Raw genomic sequence first — 18,211 nt, forward strand, 5'->3', positions numbered from 1 at the left:
TTAAATTTATTTCATTAGTCCACGTTATGCGCCAAATTTATGTATATATTATATTAAATTACATGAAACAAAAACTACATTTAGATGTAACCGATTCTGTTAGCAATATCCAAAGCATCGTAGTCAGAGGTTAATCTGATGTAAGCTTTCTTGGTACCGTTAGGTCTGATCAAAGTGTTAACGTATAAGGCATCAACATCGTATAATTCTTTAACAGCAGATTTGATTTGGTGTTTGTTGGATTTGATGTCAACTTGGAAAACCAAAGTGTTACCATCTTCGACTTTTTTCATAGCAGTTTCAGTGGCAATTGGAGCAACAATGATTTTGTGGGCATCCAATCTGTTGTAGTGTGGGACTGATTTTCTTTGGTATTTTGGAGATCTGGTTAATTTTAAGGTTTTTGGTAATCTGAAAGTAGTACTAGTTCTAACTTTTAAAGCCTTTTTACCGTTAACACCTTTCAAAGCAGCTTTTTTAGCAGCTGAAGCTTTAGTAGTTGCTATAAGAAAAAAAATTCAGTTAGTAAATTGAACAAATATCTTCTGGTTGCCAAGAAGAAGTAAACATAGGGAAGTGGAGACTGTATGGAAAAGAACTTTGTCGCCTTTGATTTCTATAATCTGTGAAAATTTTGTGATGAACCATGAAAACCCAAAACGTATTGTTAACGTCATCTCAAGTTGGCTATAGTTCACTTGATGTACGCTACGCTTTCAATAACTACTGAAACATCGATTCTGAAACTCCCTAAACATGTTATTTCCCACATTGTAGCTGTTATACGGGATGAATTTCTAGTTTAAATGGGCATGTATTTCTTAATTCTTAATGGAATATCATAAATCTCTCTGTTTTATTTAAACTTATCAAATCTCTCTTTCCTTAAACATGTATTCGCTCTCCCTATGAATCTCTTCTCCAAACATGGTGTTATCTAAACATACGAGCCATTGTTGTTATTCTATGATGTACAACCTTATGAAGAGTATAAAAAATTTCACTATTGATTTTTACTTTTTCTCTTTCGCAGTGTCTTTGGCTGTTCACTATAGTGAGAGTATGTGAGAAGGAAAAAAAGTAAGTTTTTTTTTCAATGGTTGTAAATCGCACGACCATTTTTCTTACACGTGCATAATGTTGATTATTAGGGCTACAGCCCTAGTATGCTAAATAATCTCACACCAAGTTTTTTTTAGTCTAATATGCCTAGTAATTTGAGATATATATATATATGAAGGCGTATATATGTACAAGAATAGCTGTAAAAGAATAATATATCTTCGGATGATTGAGTAGCTCCCATTCCCCCCTACAAACGACGTAATTTCTTTGGTCTATCACCACCGAATTTCAAGACTGTAGCATCACAGACTCTGACGATGTTGTTCTTGATTTTTGAACCTTCCTTACCCAACAAGGCAGCTTGGAAGGCTTCTCTTCCTTTACCAAAGTTTTTCAAAATCAACTCAATCTTATCGTGAGGGCCAATATAGTTTCTTTCTTCTATGGTTTTAAACATTTTACTCGAAACTTGGAAACCAGCTTCGTATTCTTGTCTCTGGGATTTTCTGAATCCTAATTGTCCAGCAGTTACACTATATTTAACCTTATGAGGCAACTGTAAGTAGTATAACACTTTGTCGTTATATGGTAAATCTTTGTTCTTCTCCATGAAATCTAAGTCTTCAACCACGGCCACTAATGTGCATCTGGTGTTGTGTCTATTAAATGTAGCGTATAGTTTCCAATAAACTACTTTTTCGTTAGTTTTGTTTTTATTCAATTTCTGGGCTAATTGAGACATTGATGCATTTTTGTTAGCTCTCTGTACGCTTGCTACCGTGGATGATGTTGACAAGGCTCGTGATATGGTTTGGTAATTAAAAGGTTTTGGAATTGAGTACGCCGAAGATATAGCGGACTTTCCCAAAATCAACTTGCTTATACCCGAAAACATGATTATGCAAAGTACTGAGTGCTTATTTTAGCGGATCTAAGCTCTATAAACCAAACGATTCGTTGAAATGATGGTGTTTGATATTCTTGATTCCTGGAAAATTTTCGTGTGAAGAAAAAATAGGGAAGTATCAAAGTAGTGTGATATGGTAAAATTTGGTAGCGCAAATTATTAAGCAGTTCACAACTATCCAAAACTTAAGAAATAGTAATCTAAAAGCGTTGCCATACCGTGGCTTGTCTTGGCCGTGATAAATAGAGTTTGTAAAGGCAATCAATTGAAGCCAATCCCTTAAAGCTAGGCTTAAATAAAGCCTAAATTGTTATATAGTAATAAACTACTGGTTGTTTTTTTTTTGGTTAGTTCTAACCATTGTTGCTAGTATCTACGGCACCTCCTAATGTTAGTTGCTATAGGTGAGTAGTGCATCTTGTATGCTGATGCTAGTAGTATTGTTGGGAATGTAATCTAGTAATTTCTTTTAAAGAATGGCTCTTTTTTGAAAGAGTGTTTGGTAAAATATTAAGCCACATTTGGCAAAATACAACGCGAAAAAATGTTAAAAAATGTCAACTACATGCTATTTTGCAGAAACCCAACACTGATATTAAATATAAGCCTTTCATTTATTTAGAGCTACTTGTATTTCAAATTGAAAGTCATTTTTTATCATCGTAAAAAGAACGCAAATAGAAGAAGAGAAACACATGGGAAATCAAAAAAAATAACAACAGTTTCTGTACAGTTTCTTAAACAACAAACATTAATGAAGTTTTGAGTGTTCTCTCACTTCAGTATTCCATTGTTTTTTCTTTTTGTTGGGAGTTTTTCGCAACACACACAAAAAACAACAGCACCTCGTGGTTAGTTTCTTCGATTTACAACCAATATATGAATAATCACGACTTGAATTGTATTATGGAATATTGCTCAACTTCAATCGACTCCTAATTTTGTAGCACTTATGATTTATTTTACAACAAAATTTGATGCCGTTTATGTAACAGGTGCTATGCCCACATGGGTAACATTGTATAACGATAAGCCCGTGTCAAACGGTAACGACAACAATAAATCCTAACCCACATTGTGACTTTAGGTTTGGCAACACGTTTAGTAATTATAATTTTAACTTTAATTTTTATTAAAAGTCAAAAAACTTGACACATTTAAATAGAAATAATATATAAATGTAGATTAATTTGTTTTAAAAAAAAATCAAGAACATAATCCTAGCTAGGGTGTCTAAATCAACAAATATCATTCATTGAAAACTGAATATGATTTTGCATCATTTGTTAATTTTGCTTATTATAAATTATTGTGTTGCTACATCACCAACTAATGGATATGCTCCTGGTCCGGTTTCTTGCCCAAGCAGTCAATTGATTAGATCTGGATCTCAGGGGATCAATCCAAATGAACAATCATATATCAATGCCAGATATCCTATTGCCAAACAAGCATTGTCTAAGTTTTTACACAATGCAAACTTACAAAACTTTGATGTTGATTCGTTCTTAGCACACTCCAATCCAACTATTGGTCTTGCATTCAGTGGCGGAGGGTATAGAGCAATGTTGACTGGAGCAGGTGAAATCAGTAGCTTGGACTCAAGAACAAAAACCAATACTCCAGTTTTAGCAGGCATTTTACAAGCTTCGAGTTATATTGCTGGGTTATCAGGTGGATCGTGGTTAGTTGGAAGTCTTGCAAGTAATAATTTGAACTCTGTTGATGACATGTTATCTCAAGGTTTGTGGGAACTCACACACTCATTTCTTAGTTACTATGGCATTGAACATCCTATAAAGCAAGTTGAAGAATGGGTTAATGTTGGTAATCAAGTTGCCAGCAAAAGAAATGCAAATTTTAACGTTTCTTTAACTGACATATATGGAAGACTATTAAGTTACCCTTTGCTCACAAACACAGAAGACGAAGGTGATGCTTATTTGTGGTCAGATGTAACGAGTGCTTCAAACTTCCAAAGCCACCAAATGCCGTTTCCAATATTGATCAGTGATGGTAGAGCTCCAGATACTACCATTATTAATCTCAACTCCACTGTGATTGAATTAACTCCATACGAATTTGGTTCATGGGATCCTAGTTTAAATGAATTTGTTGACACTAGATATTTGGGAACAAAATTAGACAATGGTCGTCCAACTGGTAAGTGTTATAATGGATTTGACAATGCTGGGTTTTTCATGGGTACTTCTTCTGCTCTTTTCAACGAAGCGGTGTTGTCTATCACTGAAGCTAACATACCTAGCTTTTTAAAAGATATAATTGATGATATTTTGGTAGATCCAATTCTCAAGTCCAACATAGACGTGTCTGCTTACAATCCAAATCCATTTTTCAAAAGTTCTGGCAGCAATACTGCTATTTCTCAATCAAAAAATCTTTATTTAGTTGACGGTGGAGAAGATGGCCAAAACATTCCAATAAGTCCCTTGTTGCATCGTAACGTAAGTGCTATATTTGCCTTTGACAATTCCAATGACGTTTTAAACTGGCCAGATGGGACTTCGTTGGTGAAAACTTATGAACGTCAATTCTCATCACAGGGTAATGGTATTGCTTTCCCATATGTTCCTGATCAATACACTTTCCGTAATTTGAACTTGACTAGCAAACCTACATTTTTTGGTTGCGATGCAAAAAACTTGACTTCATTGACAAAGGATATTTATGATGTTCCCTTGGTTATATACTTGGCAAATCGTCCATTCACTTACTGGTCTAATACATCAACTTTCAAATTAACATACGACGATAACGAAAGACAAGGCATGATTTCCAATGGATTTGAAATTGCCACTAGATCAAGTGGATCCTTGGATGATGAATGGGCAGCATGTGTTGGATGCGCCATCATACGGAGAGAGCAAGAAAGACAAGGTATTGAACAGACAGAACAATGTAAGAGATGCTTTGAAAACTATTGCTGGGATGGTACCATCTATAAGGGTGAGCCATTAGGTGAAAACTTTAGTGATGATGGATTAACTAATAGTGCTACCGAATATAACCTGAATAATGTAGCTGGGTTTAATGACGGAGGAACTCTGATTTTGAAAAAGGCATAAAAGAAATGTGTAATGCCATGTGCACAAAACAACCCAGCCGAGGAGTGAAGAGATTATTGTATAGGTTGGTATATAGTAAATGGAATGTTCAAATGTGAAATTTTCATCAGCCCAGTCAATTCACTAGTCTTCACCTTTTCTACAATGAATGACATGTAGTAAAAGCAGTTGTCTAACAATCCGAGGGTATCTTTGAGCTTGTTGTGGTGTCAAAGAAATCTCGGAATACTAGCTTATTGTCTTGAAAAAAGGGCTTAGAAATTTTAGGCGAGAATGTTAAATGATTTCTGTACTTCATTGATAGTCTATTGTGTTTACTTTGCTTCGAAAGTACAATATATCTCATTTGATTGATAGTCAAAGAAGTTGATAATATTCAGGGTAAGACGTATATTAACATTCACCCCTTAATAAAAAAACATTAGGCAATTTTTTTCAAATCTAGCATCAGTATTTTGAAAATTTACGAATTTGTTCAGAAAATATAAACTCGTGTGTTGCTTTTCCTCCTCTTTATCTTTTGTTGGACTGTTATCTGCAATACAATGCAAGTTAATTCAGAAAAAACAGAGTTTTGATAGTTTATTGCTTACAACCCCTCCAATTGTTTTTTTACTTTTTCTTTGTTTTCCCTTTTTTCTGCAAATATTGTTTTTACGCTGATTGTTATTAACGTAAAGTCTAAGATGCAAACAATTCAAGTTAAGAAAAACTAATGATGCAGACCACACTAATAACAATAGCAACATCAACGAGGAGCTATAATAAGAAACACAATCAGCTAGAAACAAAACACTTTGTGCATATGAAAATAATATTTTGACAAATCGTAGTATTATTTGGCACTCCCGTAGATTTCTTTTACCAACTCTTGATTATGATTGACATGTTTTAAGCTCTTACTACTACACACTCTTTTTAACCTTTTACTTTTACCTCTTTTTCCAAAAGTTTTTCTTGGTTCTGTTTCAGAATTGATACGATATATCGTATTAACTAAAATACGTAGAAAGAAGGCTACAGAGGTGAAATCTTGAAGGCTACAAAACGCGTTAAATCTTTTTTTTGCAATTAAAACTCGAAAGTACATGAATGCATAATTGAAAGATTCAATATTTTTTTTTCAAATAATAAAGGGGTGAACTAAGGAGTATTTTTTTTCATTTGGCAGTCAATTTCTCCAATTCTAAGGATATTCGCTCTTCGCAAATCTTCTAAAATAGCAGTTGACATCTAAAATTTAGACATACTTAACATTCCACACTAAGAGAAAGCACAATCACTCAATACTTCTGGATATTGATCTAAATGTTATATAAATGTTAATCTCCACAAAAATAAATATTGAAAATGTTTCAAAAGTTTAAATTCCTTGCGTCTTTTTGTTTATATTTTATTTTTTCAAAATAGAAATAAACAAATAAACGTGGAAATGAATGATTATCATGTTGGTATTTAGGCGAACAACTGCATTAATTATACCGTGGAAGTAAAAGGAAAAAAGGAGGAGTGGTCAGTTAGTTTTCATAATTTCTCCATATATATATATATATATAACTAGCATTTTGATTATTTTTAAATTTGAATTTGAACAACTTAGAAACAATTCCATTAATAAGAAATGCTAGTTTGGCAAAGTATCTTGTTATTTCTTGTTGGTTGTGTCTTATCAAAATCACCAACTAACCTTTATACACCAGGTTATGTTCAGTGTCCTGAAGGTAAATTAACTAGGTCCTCATTGGATGGTATCAATTCCAATGAAAAAGCATACATTGATAGAAGGTATGCAAATGCCAAAAGTGAATTAAGCAAGTTTCTTCATAATGCCAAAATAGTTGATTTCGATGTTGATGGGTTTTTGGAAACAGCAAACCCAACAATTGGACTTGCATTTGGCGGTGGAGGCTACAGAGCTATGCTAGTTGGTGCTGGTGAATTACTTGCTTTAGATTCACGAGCAACTAATCCTTCAGTTTTAAGTGGGATCTTGCAGAGTTCAAGCTATATTGTTGGTTTATCTGGCGGCTCATGGCTAGTTGGAAGTCTTGCCAGTAATGATTTGATACCAGTGGATCAACTTTTACGAGAAGACAAATTGTGGGATATACAAAATTCATTAGTTGCATACTATGGAGTAAATATTGTTAGAAATACTGCAATGTGGGGTAACATTAATTTGCAGGTCCAAACCAAACAATTAGCTGGTTTTACTGTCAGTATAACAGATGTCTATGGGAGAGCTTTGAGTCACCAATTGTTAACAAATTTTGACAATCAAGGGGCTTCATTTTTATGGTCAGATGTAACTGAGACCACATCATTCCAAAATAATGAAATGCCATATCCAATACTAACCGCGTTGGGAAGGGAACCAAACACTGTGCTCATGAATTTCAATTCTACCGTATTTGAATTAACCCCTTATGAAGTGGGTTCATGGGATCCAAGTTTGAGAAGCTTTGTTGATACCAAATATATTGGAACCAGGCTTGATGATGGGGCTCCTGTCTCTAAAAGATGTGTTAATGGGTTTGATAATGCAGGGTTTTTCATGGGCACATCCTCATCTTTATTTAATATAGTGTTGCAACAACTTAATAACATGCCAATCCCACCATTCCTTAAAGAGCTCATTAGCAAATTCACCCTCGACCCTGTTGAAAAGTTAAATATTGATATTGCACAATACAATCCAAATCCATTTCACAAAAGCAATAATTCCGATACCAAAATAGCACAATCTCGAACACTATATTTGGCAGATGGAGGTGAAGACGGTCAGAATGTTCCCTTGCTTCCATTGATCCACCGTAAGGTAAGCGCAATCTTTGCCTTTGATCAATCGGCAGATAAAAACAATTGGCCAGATGGATCAGCTTTAATCAAAACTTTTGAACGACAATTCTCATCACAAGGAGATGGCATTGCCTTCCCATATGTCCCAGATCAGAACACTTTCCGGAACTTAAATTTAACTAGTAAGCCAACGTTTTTTGGATGTGATGCCCAGAACTTGACATCATTAACTGAAAATATCTATGATGTTCCTGTGGTTATATATCTTGCAAATCGTCCATTCACATACTTTTCCAATACATCTACTTTCAAACTCAAGTATTCTGATACGGAACGACAAGGAATGATTTCAAATGGATATGATGTTGCATCTCGCTTGAATGGTAAATTGGACAACGAGTGGGCAGCTTGTGTTGGTTGTGCCATTATACGCAGAGAACAAGAACGTCTAGGAATCGAACAAACGGAACAATGCAAAAAGTGTTTTGAGAATTATTGCTGGGATGGTACAATATACAAAGGTGAACCTTTGGGCGACAACTTCAGTGATGAAGGCTTAACAACGAGCGCGGCAGACTATAATCTGAATAATGTGGCTGGAATTAATGACGGCGGTATTGCGTTGGTTAAACGAGATGATCTCAGTAATTGAATTTCTGTTTTACGAAACACGCCAAATTAGGAAAGCTAGGAGTAGACAAAATTAATACAACCATTAATTGTAGAAGGATGTACAGAGGAAAACTACGAAATAATAAATTATACCAGTAACCAAATATATGTATATATAAAAATCAAACTCTCTATAACAAAAATCTAATGCTAATGTACAAAACAGTGATATCACTGCTATTCTATAAATTCTTCATGTTTTATTTCTTTTTAGAATGGAAAAGATCAACTTTTCACTTCTTATCTTCTAAATGTGATATAGATTCAAAAGACTGAAGGAAACCCATTTATTGATCACCTTCTAATAATTGTGGGAAATCGTCAACACTACCATTCTCGTAGATAACTTTATAGGTGGCTTCGAGTAATGGGAATTCGTCTTGAAGGTTGAAATTTGTTAACAATTCGTGAACTTCTTTAGCAGTCAAGATACCTTGAGAACTTTGTCCTTTCAAAACAATTTTTTCAGCTTCAAATGCATCGACATTGTTTTTAATCATGTATCTGGCGACTTTAACATTTCTACCACCTGAGCAAGTAGTGATCAAATCAGCAACACCAGCACTTTCTTCGGTGAAAGTTTTTGGGTTTGGTGGAGACAAAGCCTTGATCTTGAACAATTCCCAGTAAGAAGCAAAACGGATGGTTTCTTTGATACCGATTCTCATAATAGCAGCTTTAGCATTGTCACCCCAGCCAGCACCTTCAACGAAACCAACAGAACAGGCAATGACATTCTTTAAGGCACCAGCAATAGAGGCACCAACAACATCTTCAATAACTCTGACATGGAAGTATGGTCTGTGGAAAGCTTCTTTCAAAATAAATGGATCAATATCTTTACCGGCACCTCTGAAATCTTCTGGAACAGTGTAGGCAATGGAAGTTTCTGACCAGTTACCTTTGGCAACTTCGTTGGCAATATTAGCACCAGATAAGACACCACAGTAAATCTTCAAAGTATCAGTGATAGAGGTTGACAACAATTTGCAACCTTCTGGACTCACATCCAAACCTTTCAAACATGAAATGGCTCTAGCAGTTGGTTTCACTTTACCTTCGATTTGTTTGACAATTCTACCCAAGAATTGATGTGGAATATTGAAAACAATCAAGTCGGCATCTTGAACAGTGTCAACAATGTCTGGGTTGGCAACCAAGTTAGTTGGCAATTTAATTTCTGGCAAGTATTTAACATTTTCATGTTCGGTGTTAATTATTTCTGTCAATTTTCTACCTTCAATTTCTTCTTCGAAAACCCACATTTTAACGTCTCTTTGGAAAATATTTGGTTTTTCAGCACAGTTTTCAGCAACTAATTTTGCAACTGCAGTACCCCAGTTACCGGAACCGACAATACAAACTTTAAATGGAGTTTCAATTGGATATGGGGAAGTAGTCATTATGAAATTATTTTTTATTTGTTGAATCTAGTATTTATGATAATTGTATCTGTAGTAATGGGAGATACTTATTGTATGTTAATGAATATATGTAGATAATAATTGTGTAAAAGTAAAATTGTGGAACAAGATGGGGGGGAATGCAATGCTATTTATACAAAATGTGTTATCAACTTTGTTTCAAGCCAGATTTGATGAGATCTCAAGGCACTCTGTACTTTTGTATGTAACCTCAATAATGTACAACTAGTTAGTTAGTATGTATTAAGAAAAAAGGAATCATTGCTCTACATGCAGGACGCGTATTGTTTAGTTTCTTTTTTCGGAGTCTAGATTGTAAGTTTCTTTTTTTATTGCCTAAGACCTGTACGTGTGAGTATGCTCAAATTGTCACAAAACTGTTAAATACTCTTGGTAGTGAGGGTTTTTCCGGATTGCTCGTTCTACAATTTGTCAATTTCGTACAACATCATAACATAACTATTGAAAAAAAAAGAAAACGAACAATTATTGAAGGTGACGTTGTATGATGTAATGTAGTGATCAGAGTGAAACAAGTTGTAATCATCAATTTAGCTACGACTTTTTATTTTGTACATTCCAGTTCAAAGAGATCAGGTTTTTGGACTTAAGTACCAAGAGGAGAAACTTTCTTATTTGTTGGGTTACTAAATTTTGAAAGCGGGGTGTAAGTGTTAGTAGTACTAGTGGTGCGGAGTTCACCCTCCCGTGATGAGCCAGGGCGTGATGTTGTAGATTTATTCGATGAGATGAGCAATGATACAAATGATTTTACGCAGAAAAAGAAATTAAGAGGTGAAGAAAAAGGAACGTTAATGACTGGTGATAAGGTCAACTACGAGACGATAATAACTGAATTTTGTAAGTAATTGTAGTAGAACTGAAAATGGAAGTAGTAAGAGAGATACAAAGTAGGCCCGCCACCATCACCATCACCATCACCCATTACCACAAAGGTCAAGAGAATGTTAAGACAATCATTTGGTAACGTCTCCTTACGACATTTTTCTCCCCTTCTTTTTCTTGTTTCATTAGCTTGTCTGTATTTCATAATGGTTCTTATCAATTGTTCAAATTGCATGTTTTTCTTTATCAGTTTCTCTTCGTTATTGCTCTTTTCTTTTCTTGATTGTAATTTGCAAATGAACTTCMAATTGTATAGTGTGATGGACGGTATTTTGAACTAAAACCAGGCTTTGAATATCTCACCAATGGGAGAACAAAATCTTTTTGCTTTTTTTATCCTGTTGTTCCTTCTGTAATGACGAAATATAATTATTGATACGACTCTTGTTCTTTAATAAGTACAAGTGAAAGAACGATAAACAATAAGTTCTTCTTGAAACCATTTTGTGAAAGTGATGCTAGTGCTATTATTACAATATAGACTGAATTACGTCATATTTGATTTTAAAGGAGAGAAGTCAATGTTCCAAAAACATCAATTAACAGCTTGTCAGGTTTGTAAGAGTTTCAACAAGCTGTACAAGACAGAGTAGTATGTATGTATTGTTGTTGAACTTAGACTATTTATGATGTAGAGTTTCTTAAAAAGAAAATCTTCAAATCAGAATCTGAGTTTATATTCGGATTAAAAAATTTTTTGGTCGTGTCTAGTGACCTTTGTAATTAATTTTCACTTCTTTCTTTTTTTTTCTTTTTTTTCCTTAGCAGATCATAGGCAGGACTGGTAGCCCGTTTGACCCGAAGCTTAGACAATACAAGTTTATCTGTCCATGAAAAATATGTTCCAAAGTAATTGACTTCGAATTCTAGAATTTAAATGGTCCCCTGTCTTGTTGTACGATCTTAAATCTGAAGCAGTCCAATTAGATTCAAGTGAGCGTGTGTTTGTTTTGTGGCGGCAACAGTGTTTAAAAACCATCTGTATTACATCATAGAGAAAAAAAAATAAACAAAGAAACAATAGTGGCTACAATAACTAAACTCCGGAACTAAAACCTCAACTAATAAAATTATTAATTATTTACGTAAATAATGAATCTACTAAAAATAATCATCATCATGTCTGTAATCACGATACATTTCATCCCAGTGATGGTCGACAATTTGACCTTTTCTAAAGGGACGTACGTTTGGATTGTTGTTTGAATCTGTTTCTAGTTTAGAAGGAGTATCTGATATAGTATCGTAATCTTCCACCCAGTCACTCATTTGCACTTGACCACCACTTATAATTCTGGCTGCAGTTAACGGATCATTTATATCACTCAATTGACCATCTTGTATATGAGCTAATGGATCAGGTAAAGTATTCTGGTGTGGGTCATTTGGCTCTTGTTGTTGCTCATGTTCACTGTCTCCTGATAAGGGATGGGGAAAGGCAGTGTTAGCTGGCTTTGGTCGTGGGATTTGGTCATACATTTCTCTGGCGAAATCAGGGTTCGATGGCCCTTGCAGTGTAAATTGGCCTTCTTGGGTGTCTCTAGGTGCAGTTGTTATTGTTGGATTTGTGGCTGTGATTGTTTCGGGTATTCCCTTCTCTCTGATATCTTCTTTTGAATCTGATGTCACTAATTTATCACCCTCTAGCTCCACTTGTCTATTACCTATTGAACTCATTAATTTTAGGAATTGCGAATTCTGGAATTTCTCATTCATTTCAGAATCATGCGAATCTATGGTTTTCATTGATGTTTCTGCCTTACGTGCAATTCTAGCAAACTCCTCTTTAGCTTCATCCTGATTTGTGTTTTCTTCAGTAGTGACAGATTCATTTTGCAACTGTTTTTCAATCATGTCAAACTGTTTTTCAAACGCACGCTGTTCCTCCTCCAACTTGTGTTGTTGTTGATGTTCAGTTTGATTGTGAAACATTGGTGTCATTGTAGTAGCAGTGTTTCTCATCTGATAACTCCCCATGGCATAATTTGGTGTCATTTGTTGGAAGTTGGATTGGTGTTGTAAGGTATTGGGTTGTTGTTGTTGTTGCTGCATAAACTGTTGATGCCAATCTGATTTAGTCCCTTGATTTTGTTGCTGGTTCTGGTGCTGGTGCTGTTGTTGAATAGACAAATTTGAAAAATCATTCACCCATGCTGGTTGTTGATGCTGGTGTTGCTGGTGTTGGTGCTGTTGCATCGATGGTTTTATATTCATTTGGTTCATAAACGAGTTAGCAAAATCATTACCATTATTGAATTGTTTAAAGTCGGCATTTAATCTAGAATCCACTTGTTGACCTTGACGAAACTGGTGAATGGAAGCTCCTTGCTGTTGAGGGTGTTGAGGGTGTTGATGCCTCTGATGTTGTAAAGAATTATCTCTTTGGGCATGCTTGTTTAAATTTTGTAAAGCAGTTGATGGCCCGCAACTTGCTGAATCCATGATTATAGTTTACGATAAAATACTTTAAAATAAGAAGAAAAGAAAGTTTTTAAAAAAAGTTGTTGTTTTATCAATATCTTGTGATTGATTCAATTATTAATAATCTCGTTTTTTGTAATTTTTTTTTCCGCTATCATGACTTTTCTCCCCCACCATTGATAACATGCAGGACTTAGCCGAGGGTGTGAAAAAAAAGCAACCACCAAATTATTGTTGGCGGTTAGTTGGTTGGTAATACTTTATGTTTTATATACCACTACAACATCCTATATCAAATATTACTGGTTCTAAATATACTGTCACCAAATAATTCTGTAAACGATTCATGTAAATATTCATGAACGTTTGATGTCTGCATTGATCTCCCGTATTTGTTAAATGCCTTACTACTTGCATTTCTAACAACCGAACTAGCAGCAAAACATGCTAATAAATTAGCATCTTCTTGATCCAAATCAACTTGATTGTCCCATAATCTCAAAATATAATTATTTGACCAATTGACCACAACTTGATTGTCCCATAATCTCAAAATATAATTATTTGACCAATTGACCAAAGTTGCAATTGCTCCTGTTAATGTATCACCTTGTCCACCTACTCGTTTATTGGACCCAGTAATTTCATTGATTAAAAACTTGGATGATTTGACAATCAAGTCGTGTTCACCTTTACGGAAAACAATAATGTCACCTAGTTTGCGTGACACTTCAATGGTTTGATCAATTAACTTATCCTTATTTGATTCTGACAAATCGGCATCGATTGATAAGGCTTTGGCGATTCTTTGGAATTCAACCACATTGGGTGTGATGATGGCTTTTGGATAATTTGCAATAATTTTGGGAGACAACGATACTAGATACAACGAGTCAGCATCTAATATAATGGGCAAATTCAACACTTTGACTTCCTCAATAATTCGAATCAATGACTTTAACATTAATGGATCTCTACCAAAACCTGGTCCAACAACAACTATATCAATTCTATTCAACAATGATGTTACTTTGGGTAAAATTAGCTCATCAATAAGTTTATTCAACACTGCATTGTCATTCGTTTTAATAATTTCATCGATGGGCAAATTCTTTAATTTTTCAAGTTCAGAATTGTTCAAATTCAAATGTGGGTTGTCCAAATCCATTAAATAAGGATGGATCATTAAATCAGGGGAATACGATTTTATCACTGGACCAGCAGCCTTTTCACATATTACATGGGACAAATCAGCACCTACTAAAGCGGCTGAATGACTTGCAAAAAATGGTGCTCCAGTATAATCTTCATTACCCCCAATAACAACAATCTTACCCGCTTGACCCTTGTGGAAGTTTGGCAATAGTGGTTGGATCAATTGACGAGATAAATGAAGGAGTTCTTTTTGAGATTTATTGCGTAGCATAGTTATAATGAGGAGTGGAAATTGTTGTCAAATTTGGAAATCTTTGAATAAAAAATAATAGGGTAGAGAAATTGGGTTAGGAGTTATTGCAATTAGTTATACACTTTAAAGGGGGGGTGGGAACGAAGAGAGGATGTTGGTTTAGTGAGAATTAAAAAATCCATACTTCAATGTATGCAGGCATATTCCAGTTATTCCCGAATCTCAAAAAAAAAAAACTGTGGTTATTATTGTTGATTTGCTCCCTTAGTAATGTTAGTAATGCGTAAATTGCTGTACTCTTTGGTCGTGTCTGTAACTCAAATCAAGAAAGGTCGTTGCTATTTGTTCTTAAATTGATTGCGATTAATTCGAGTGAAAATCAATGGCAAGTTTCATTGCGAATCTCTTAGGAGGGCAAAAAGGCAAAAGGATTAACTGTGTGTGCGGAGTGTGCGGTTTTATATTTAAACCAATTAAATTTTCACATTTCAATTATATATATATATGTAACAACCACATTTAAATTTTTTTTTCCCCTATCAATTAACTCTTTCTTTCTTTCTTTTTCTAACAAAGACAATTGACATTATGTTGACTCATCATTTATCGAAATTGGCTACTCCAAAATTCTTAGTACCATTCGCTGGTGCCACTGCTTTGTCAATTGGTTTGGCATTGCAATATTCTACTTCCAACAATTACATTGCTAACGAAACTGGTAAAACTTTCACTGATAGCAATGAATGGGTGGACTTGAAATTATCTAAGTCAATTGATTTGACTCATAACACCAAACACTTGGTTTTCAAGTTAAAAGATGAGAATGATGTTTCTGGTTTGATCACTGCTTCATGTTTGTTGACCAAATTTGTTACACCAAAGGGTAACAATGTTATTCGTCCATATACCCCTGTCTCTGATGTTAACCAATCTGGTGAAATTGATTTCGTGATTAAAAAATACGACGGAGGTAAAATGTCAAGTCACATTTTCGATTTGAAAGAAGGTGAAACCTTATCATTCAAAGGACCAATTGTTAAATGGAAATGGGAACCAAATCAATTCAAGTCCATTGCTTTGATTGGTGGTGGTACTGGTATTACTCCATTATACCAATTGTTGCATCAAATCACTTCTAATCCAAAGGACAACACCAAAGTTAATTTGATTTACGGTAACTTGACTCCAGAAGATATCTTGTTAAAGAAAGAAATCGATGCTATTGCTTCTAAACACAAGGACCAAGTTAAAGTTCATTACTTTGTTGACAAGGCAGATGAAAAGAAATGGGAAGGTCAAATTGGTTTCATTACTAAAGAATTCTTACAAAAAGAATTAGAAAAACCAGGTTCTGATTTCAAGGTTTTTGTTTGTGGTCCACCAGGTTTATACAAGGCTATATCAGGTCCTAAAGTTTCCCCAACTGATCAAGGTGAATTGACTGGTGCTTTGAAAGATTTGGGTTTCGAAAAAGAACATGTCTTTAAATTTTAGATCTTTATAGAGACAGTTTTATTGTATAAGTAAATAACATTTAACTATTCAAAAGAGATACGAATGAAGCAAAGTAAAGGGAAGAGAACAGAAAAAAAAAATTGTAAGAAACCAAAATAATATGTATGAGAAACACAATATATAAACATTCATCTATTGTTACAGCAATGTCAAATACCTTGAAGATTGCCATTGAAGGATGTTGTCATGGAGAATTGAATGATATTTATAATTCAATACCTGACATCGAGAGTTTAGACCTACTTCTAATATGTGGTGATTTCCAGTCCCTACGCAATAAATGTGATTTACAGAGTTTGAATGTCCCCCTCAAATATCAACGAATGGCAGATTTCCATGAATATTATAGTGGTAAACGTAAAGCACCTGTATTAACTATTTTTATTGGTGGTAACCATGAATGTTCATCATACTTGCAAGAATTAAAATATGGAGGATGGGTGGCACCCAATATTTATTATCTAGGTGAATTTGGAAGTATATGGTATAAGGGACTACAAATAACGGGATGGAGTGGGATTTTCAATTATCATACTTTCATCGCTAACAATATCGAGATGGAAAAATTACCATTTGATTCTAGAACAATAAGAAGTGTTTATCATCAAAAATTGGCGAATTTTTTGAAAATGTATATGATGAATCATGATATGGATATTGTTTTGAGTCATGATTGGCCTGTGGGCATTGAAAAATATGGAAATGTGAAGAGGCTACTAAAATTGAAACCATTTTTCAGAGATGATATTCAACGAGGACAATTAGGTAGTCCACTAAATAAATTTTTGATCCATTATTTGAGACCTAGGTATTGGTTTTCAGGTCATTTGCATGTCAAATTCGAAGCAAGAATTGTTGATTTGGTAAGGAGCACGGATAAAAAGAAATCAGCCACGACTGTAGATTTAATTACTGAATCAAATAAGGAAGAAATATCTCTAGATATGGATGATGAGGAGGAAGAAGAGGGGGGAAATGTTAGGGAAGTTAGTTTTGAGGAGAAATTTTATTTCAAACAACACCTGAATCCAGCAAAAAGACCAAAAAATGATTTAACTCCTGAAAGGGATGTATGTGAACATGCAACAGAGTTTTTGGCTTTAGATAAATGCGGTAAGCGTAGACAGTTCCTAGATATCAAAACTATTGAAGTCCATAACACTTCTCATCCGTCATTTATCAATGCAGGGAAATTATATTATAGTAAGCGATCAATCGCCATAAACAAAGTTGTTGAAAAGTATTTGAATGACAATAGACAAGATTTTACAGAATTAAATACCAAACAAATATTGAGTAACCCTCAACAATTCCCATTAGTCAATGAATTAATGCCCATTATTGAAAATGACTTCAAATCAATGCAGAAAAATATAACAGATGAAGATTTTTTCATGGTGCCAGAGAATTTTCAGACTATTGCACCTACAGACGACGAACACACTGAGTCAAAGTTAAAGTACTATCCGAACAATCAAACACTGGAATATTGTGAAAAGTTTGGTATTCCAAAACTAGTTTTATCTAAAGAGTCGGACCAATAGAAGTATAAGGAACTCAGGTCTCTTGATGGTTTGAGCAGCAGATGATCTGACCTTGCACTACTCATAAATCAAACGGGTTGTACGGAGATTCGATTTATGTTAGATGACGAATTGATATAGTTGCATGTAATTTCTGTTTACAGCAGTTTATTTCACTGTATATGTATGAGCAATTAAGTGTTCCTAACTATCACAGTCAGATCATGTTGCAAAAGAAAGGAACAGATATAATTTTATACACTTTATGTGAGGTTTCTCCCTTACATTGACGGCGATTTTGATAGATGCAAGCCTTTAAGTGATATGGTTCACTACAGTAGCTGATGATGCTTAGACAAGTATGTTTTTTCTTGGTCTGTGTGTATGTAGATGCATATACGTGAACTTTGAGTTGGTTAGTGGAAAAAAGTCTGAGCATAGTTACCACACAATAGCATTGACAGGAAAGTAATTTTAGCTGATTC

General features: G+C 34.5%; 9 protein-coding genes across 9 annotated transcripts; 4 read left to right on the forward strand and 5 right to left on the reverse strand. All coding sequences in view use genetic code 12, as the record gives it.

Moving 5' to 3' along the window:
* Positions 1–80: 80 nt before the first annotated feature.
* Positions 81–954, reverse strand: RPL25 (60S ribosomal protein uL23; the record flags this gene model as incomplete). The annotated part of the gene is made up of 2 exons (XM_019475461.1): positions 81–502; positions 948–954. 2 exons carry the CDS (start codon positions 952–954, stop codon positions 81–83), a joined length of 429 nt encoding a protein of 142 aa, XP_019331006.1.
* Positions 955–1,312: 358 nt separating this feature from the next.
* Positions 1,313–1,960, reverse strand: CAALFM_C601980CA (mitochondrial 37S ribosomal protein YmS18; the record flags this gene model as incomplete). The annotated part of the gene is made up of 1 exon (XM_708728.1): positions 1,313–1,960. One exon carries the CDS (start codon positions 1,958–1,960, stop codon positions 1,313–1,315), a length of 648 nt encoding a protein of 215 aa, XP_713821.1.
* A 1,280-nt stretch (positions 1,961–3,240) lies between these two features.
* On the forward strand, positions 3,241–5,058 carry PLB1 (Plb1p; the record flags this gene model as incomplete). The annotated part of the gene is made up of 1 exon (XM_708729.2): positions 3,241–5,058. One exon carries the CDS (start codon positions 3,241–3,243, stop codon positions 5,056–5,058), a length of 1,818 nt encoding a protein of 605 aa, XP_713822.1.
* A 1,621-nt stretch (positions 5,059–6,679) lies between these two features.
* PLB2 (Plb2p) lies at positions 6,680–8,509 on the forward strand (the record flags this gene model as incomplete). The annotated part of the gene is made up of 1 exon (XM_708730.2): positions 6,680–8,509. One exon carries the CDS (start codon positions 6,680–6,682, stop codon positions 8,507–8,509), a length of 1,830 nt encoding a protein of 609 aa, XP_713823.2.
* A 307-nt stretch (positions 8,510–8,816) lies between these two features.
* GPD2 (Gpd2p) lies at positions 8,817–9,932 on the reverse strand (the record flags this gene model as incomplete). The annotated part of the gene is made up of 1 exon (XM_708731.2): positions 8,817–9,932. One exon carries the CDS (start codon positions 9,930–9,932, stop codon positions 8,817–8,819), a length of 1,116 nt encoding a protein of 371 aa, XP_713824.1.
* A 2,028-nt stretch (positions 9,933–11,960) lies between these two features.
* CAALFM_C602020CA (uncharacterized protein) lies at positions 11,961–13,301 on the reverse strand (the record flags this gene model as incomplete). Its single annotated transcript, XM_705755.2, has 1 exon — positions 11,961–13,301. One exon carries the CDS (start codon positions 13,299–13,301, stop codon positions 11,961–11,963), a length of 1,341 nt encoding a protein of 446 aa, XP_710847.2.
* A 271-nt stretch (positions 13,302–13,572) lies between these two features.
* Positions 13,573–14,706, reverse strand: CAALFM_C602030CA (NADHX dehydratase; the record flags this gene model as incomplete). Its single annotated transcript, XM_705754.2, has 1 exon — positions 13,573–14,706. One exon carries the CDS (start codon positions 14,704–14,706, stop codon positions 13,573–13,575), a length of 1,134 nt encoding a protein of 377 aa, XP_710846.2.
* Positions 14,707–15,276: 570 nt separating this feature from the next.
* Positions 15,277–16,182, forward strand: MCR1 (cytochrome-b5 reductase; the record flags this gene model as incomplete). Its single annotated transcript, XM_705753.1, has 1 exon — positions 15,277–16,182. The coding sequence occupies one exon, from the start codon at positions 15,277–15,279 to the stop codon at positions 16,180–16,182; it is 906 nt and encodes a 301-aa protein (XP_710845.1).
* A 167-nt stretch (positions 16,183–16,349) lies between these two features.
* On the forward strand, positions 16,350–17,747 carry DBR1 (RNA lariat debranching enzyme; the record flags this gene model as incomplete). The annotated part of the gene is made up of 1 exon (XM_705752.2): positions 16,350–17,747. One exon carries the CDS (start codon positions 16,350–16,352, stop codon positions 17,745–17,747), a length of 1,398 nt encoding a protein of 465 aa, XP_710844.2.
* Positions 17,748–18,211: the final 464 nt, after the last annotated feature.

The sequence above is a fragment of the Candida albicans genome, chromosome 6, assembly GCF_000182965.3.
Source record: "Candida albicans SC5314 chromosome 6, complete sequence".
Lineage (NCBI taxonomy): Eukaryota > Fungi > Ascomycota > Pichiomycetes > Serinales > Debaryomycetaceae > Candida > Candida albicans.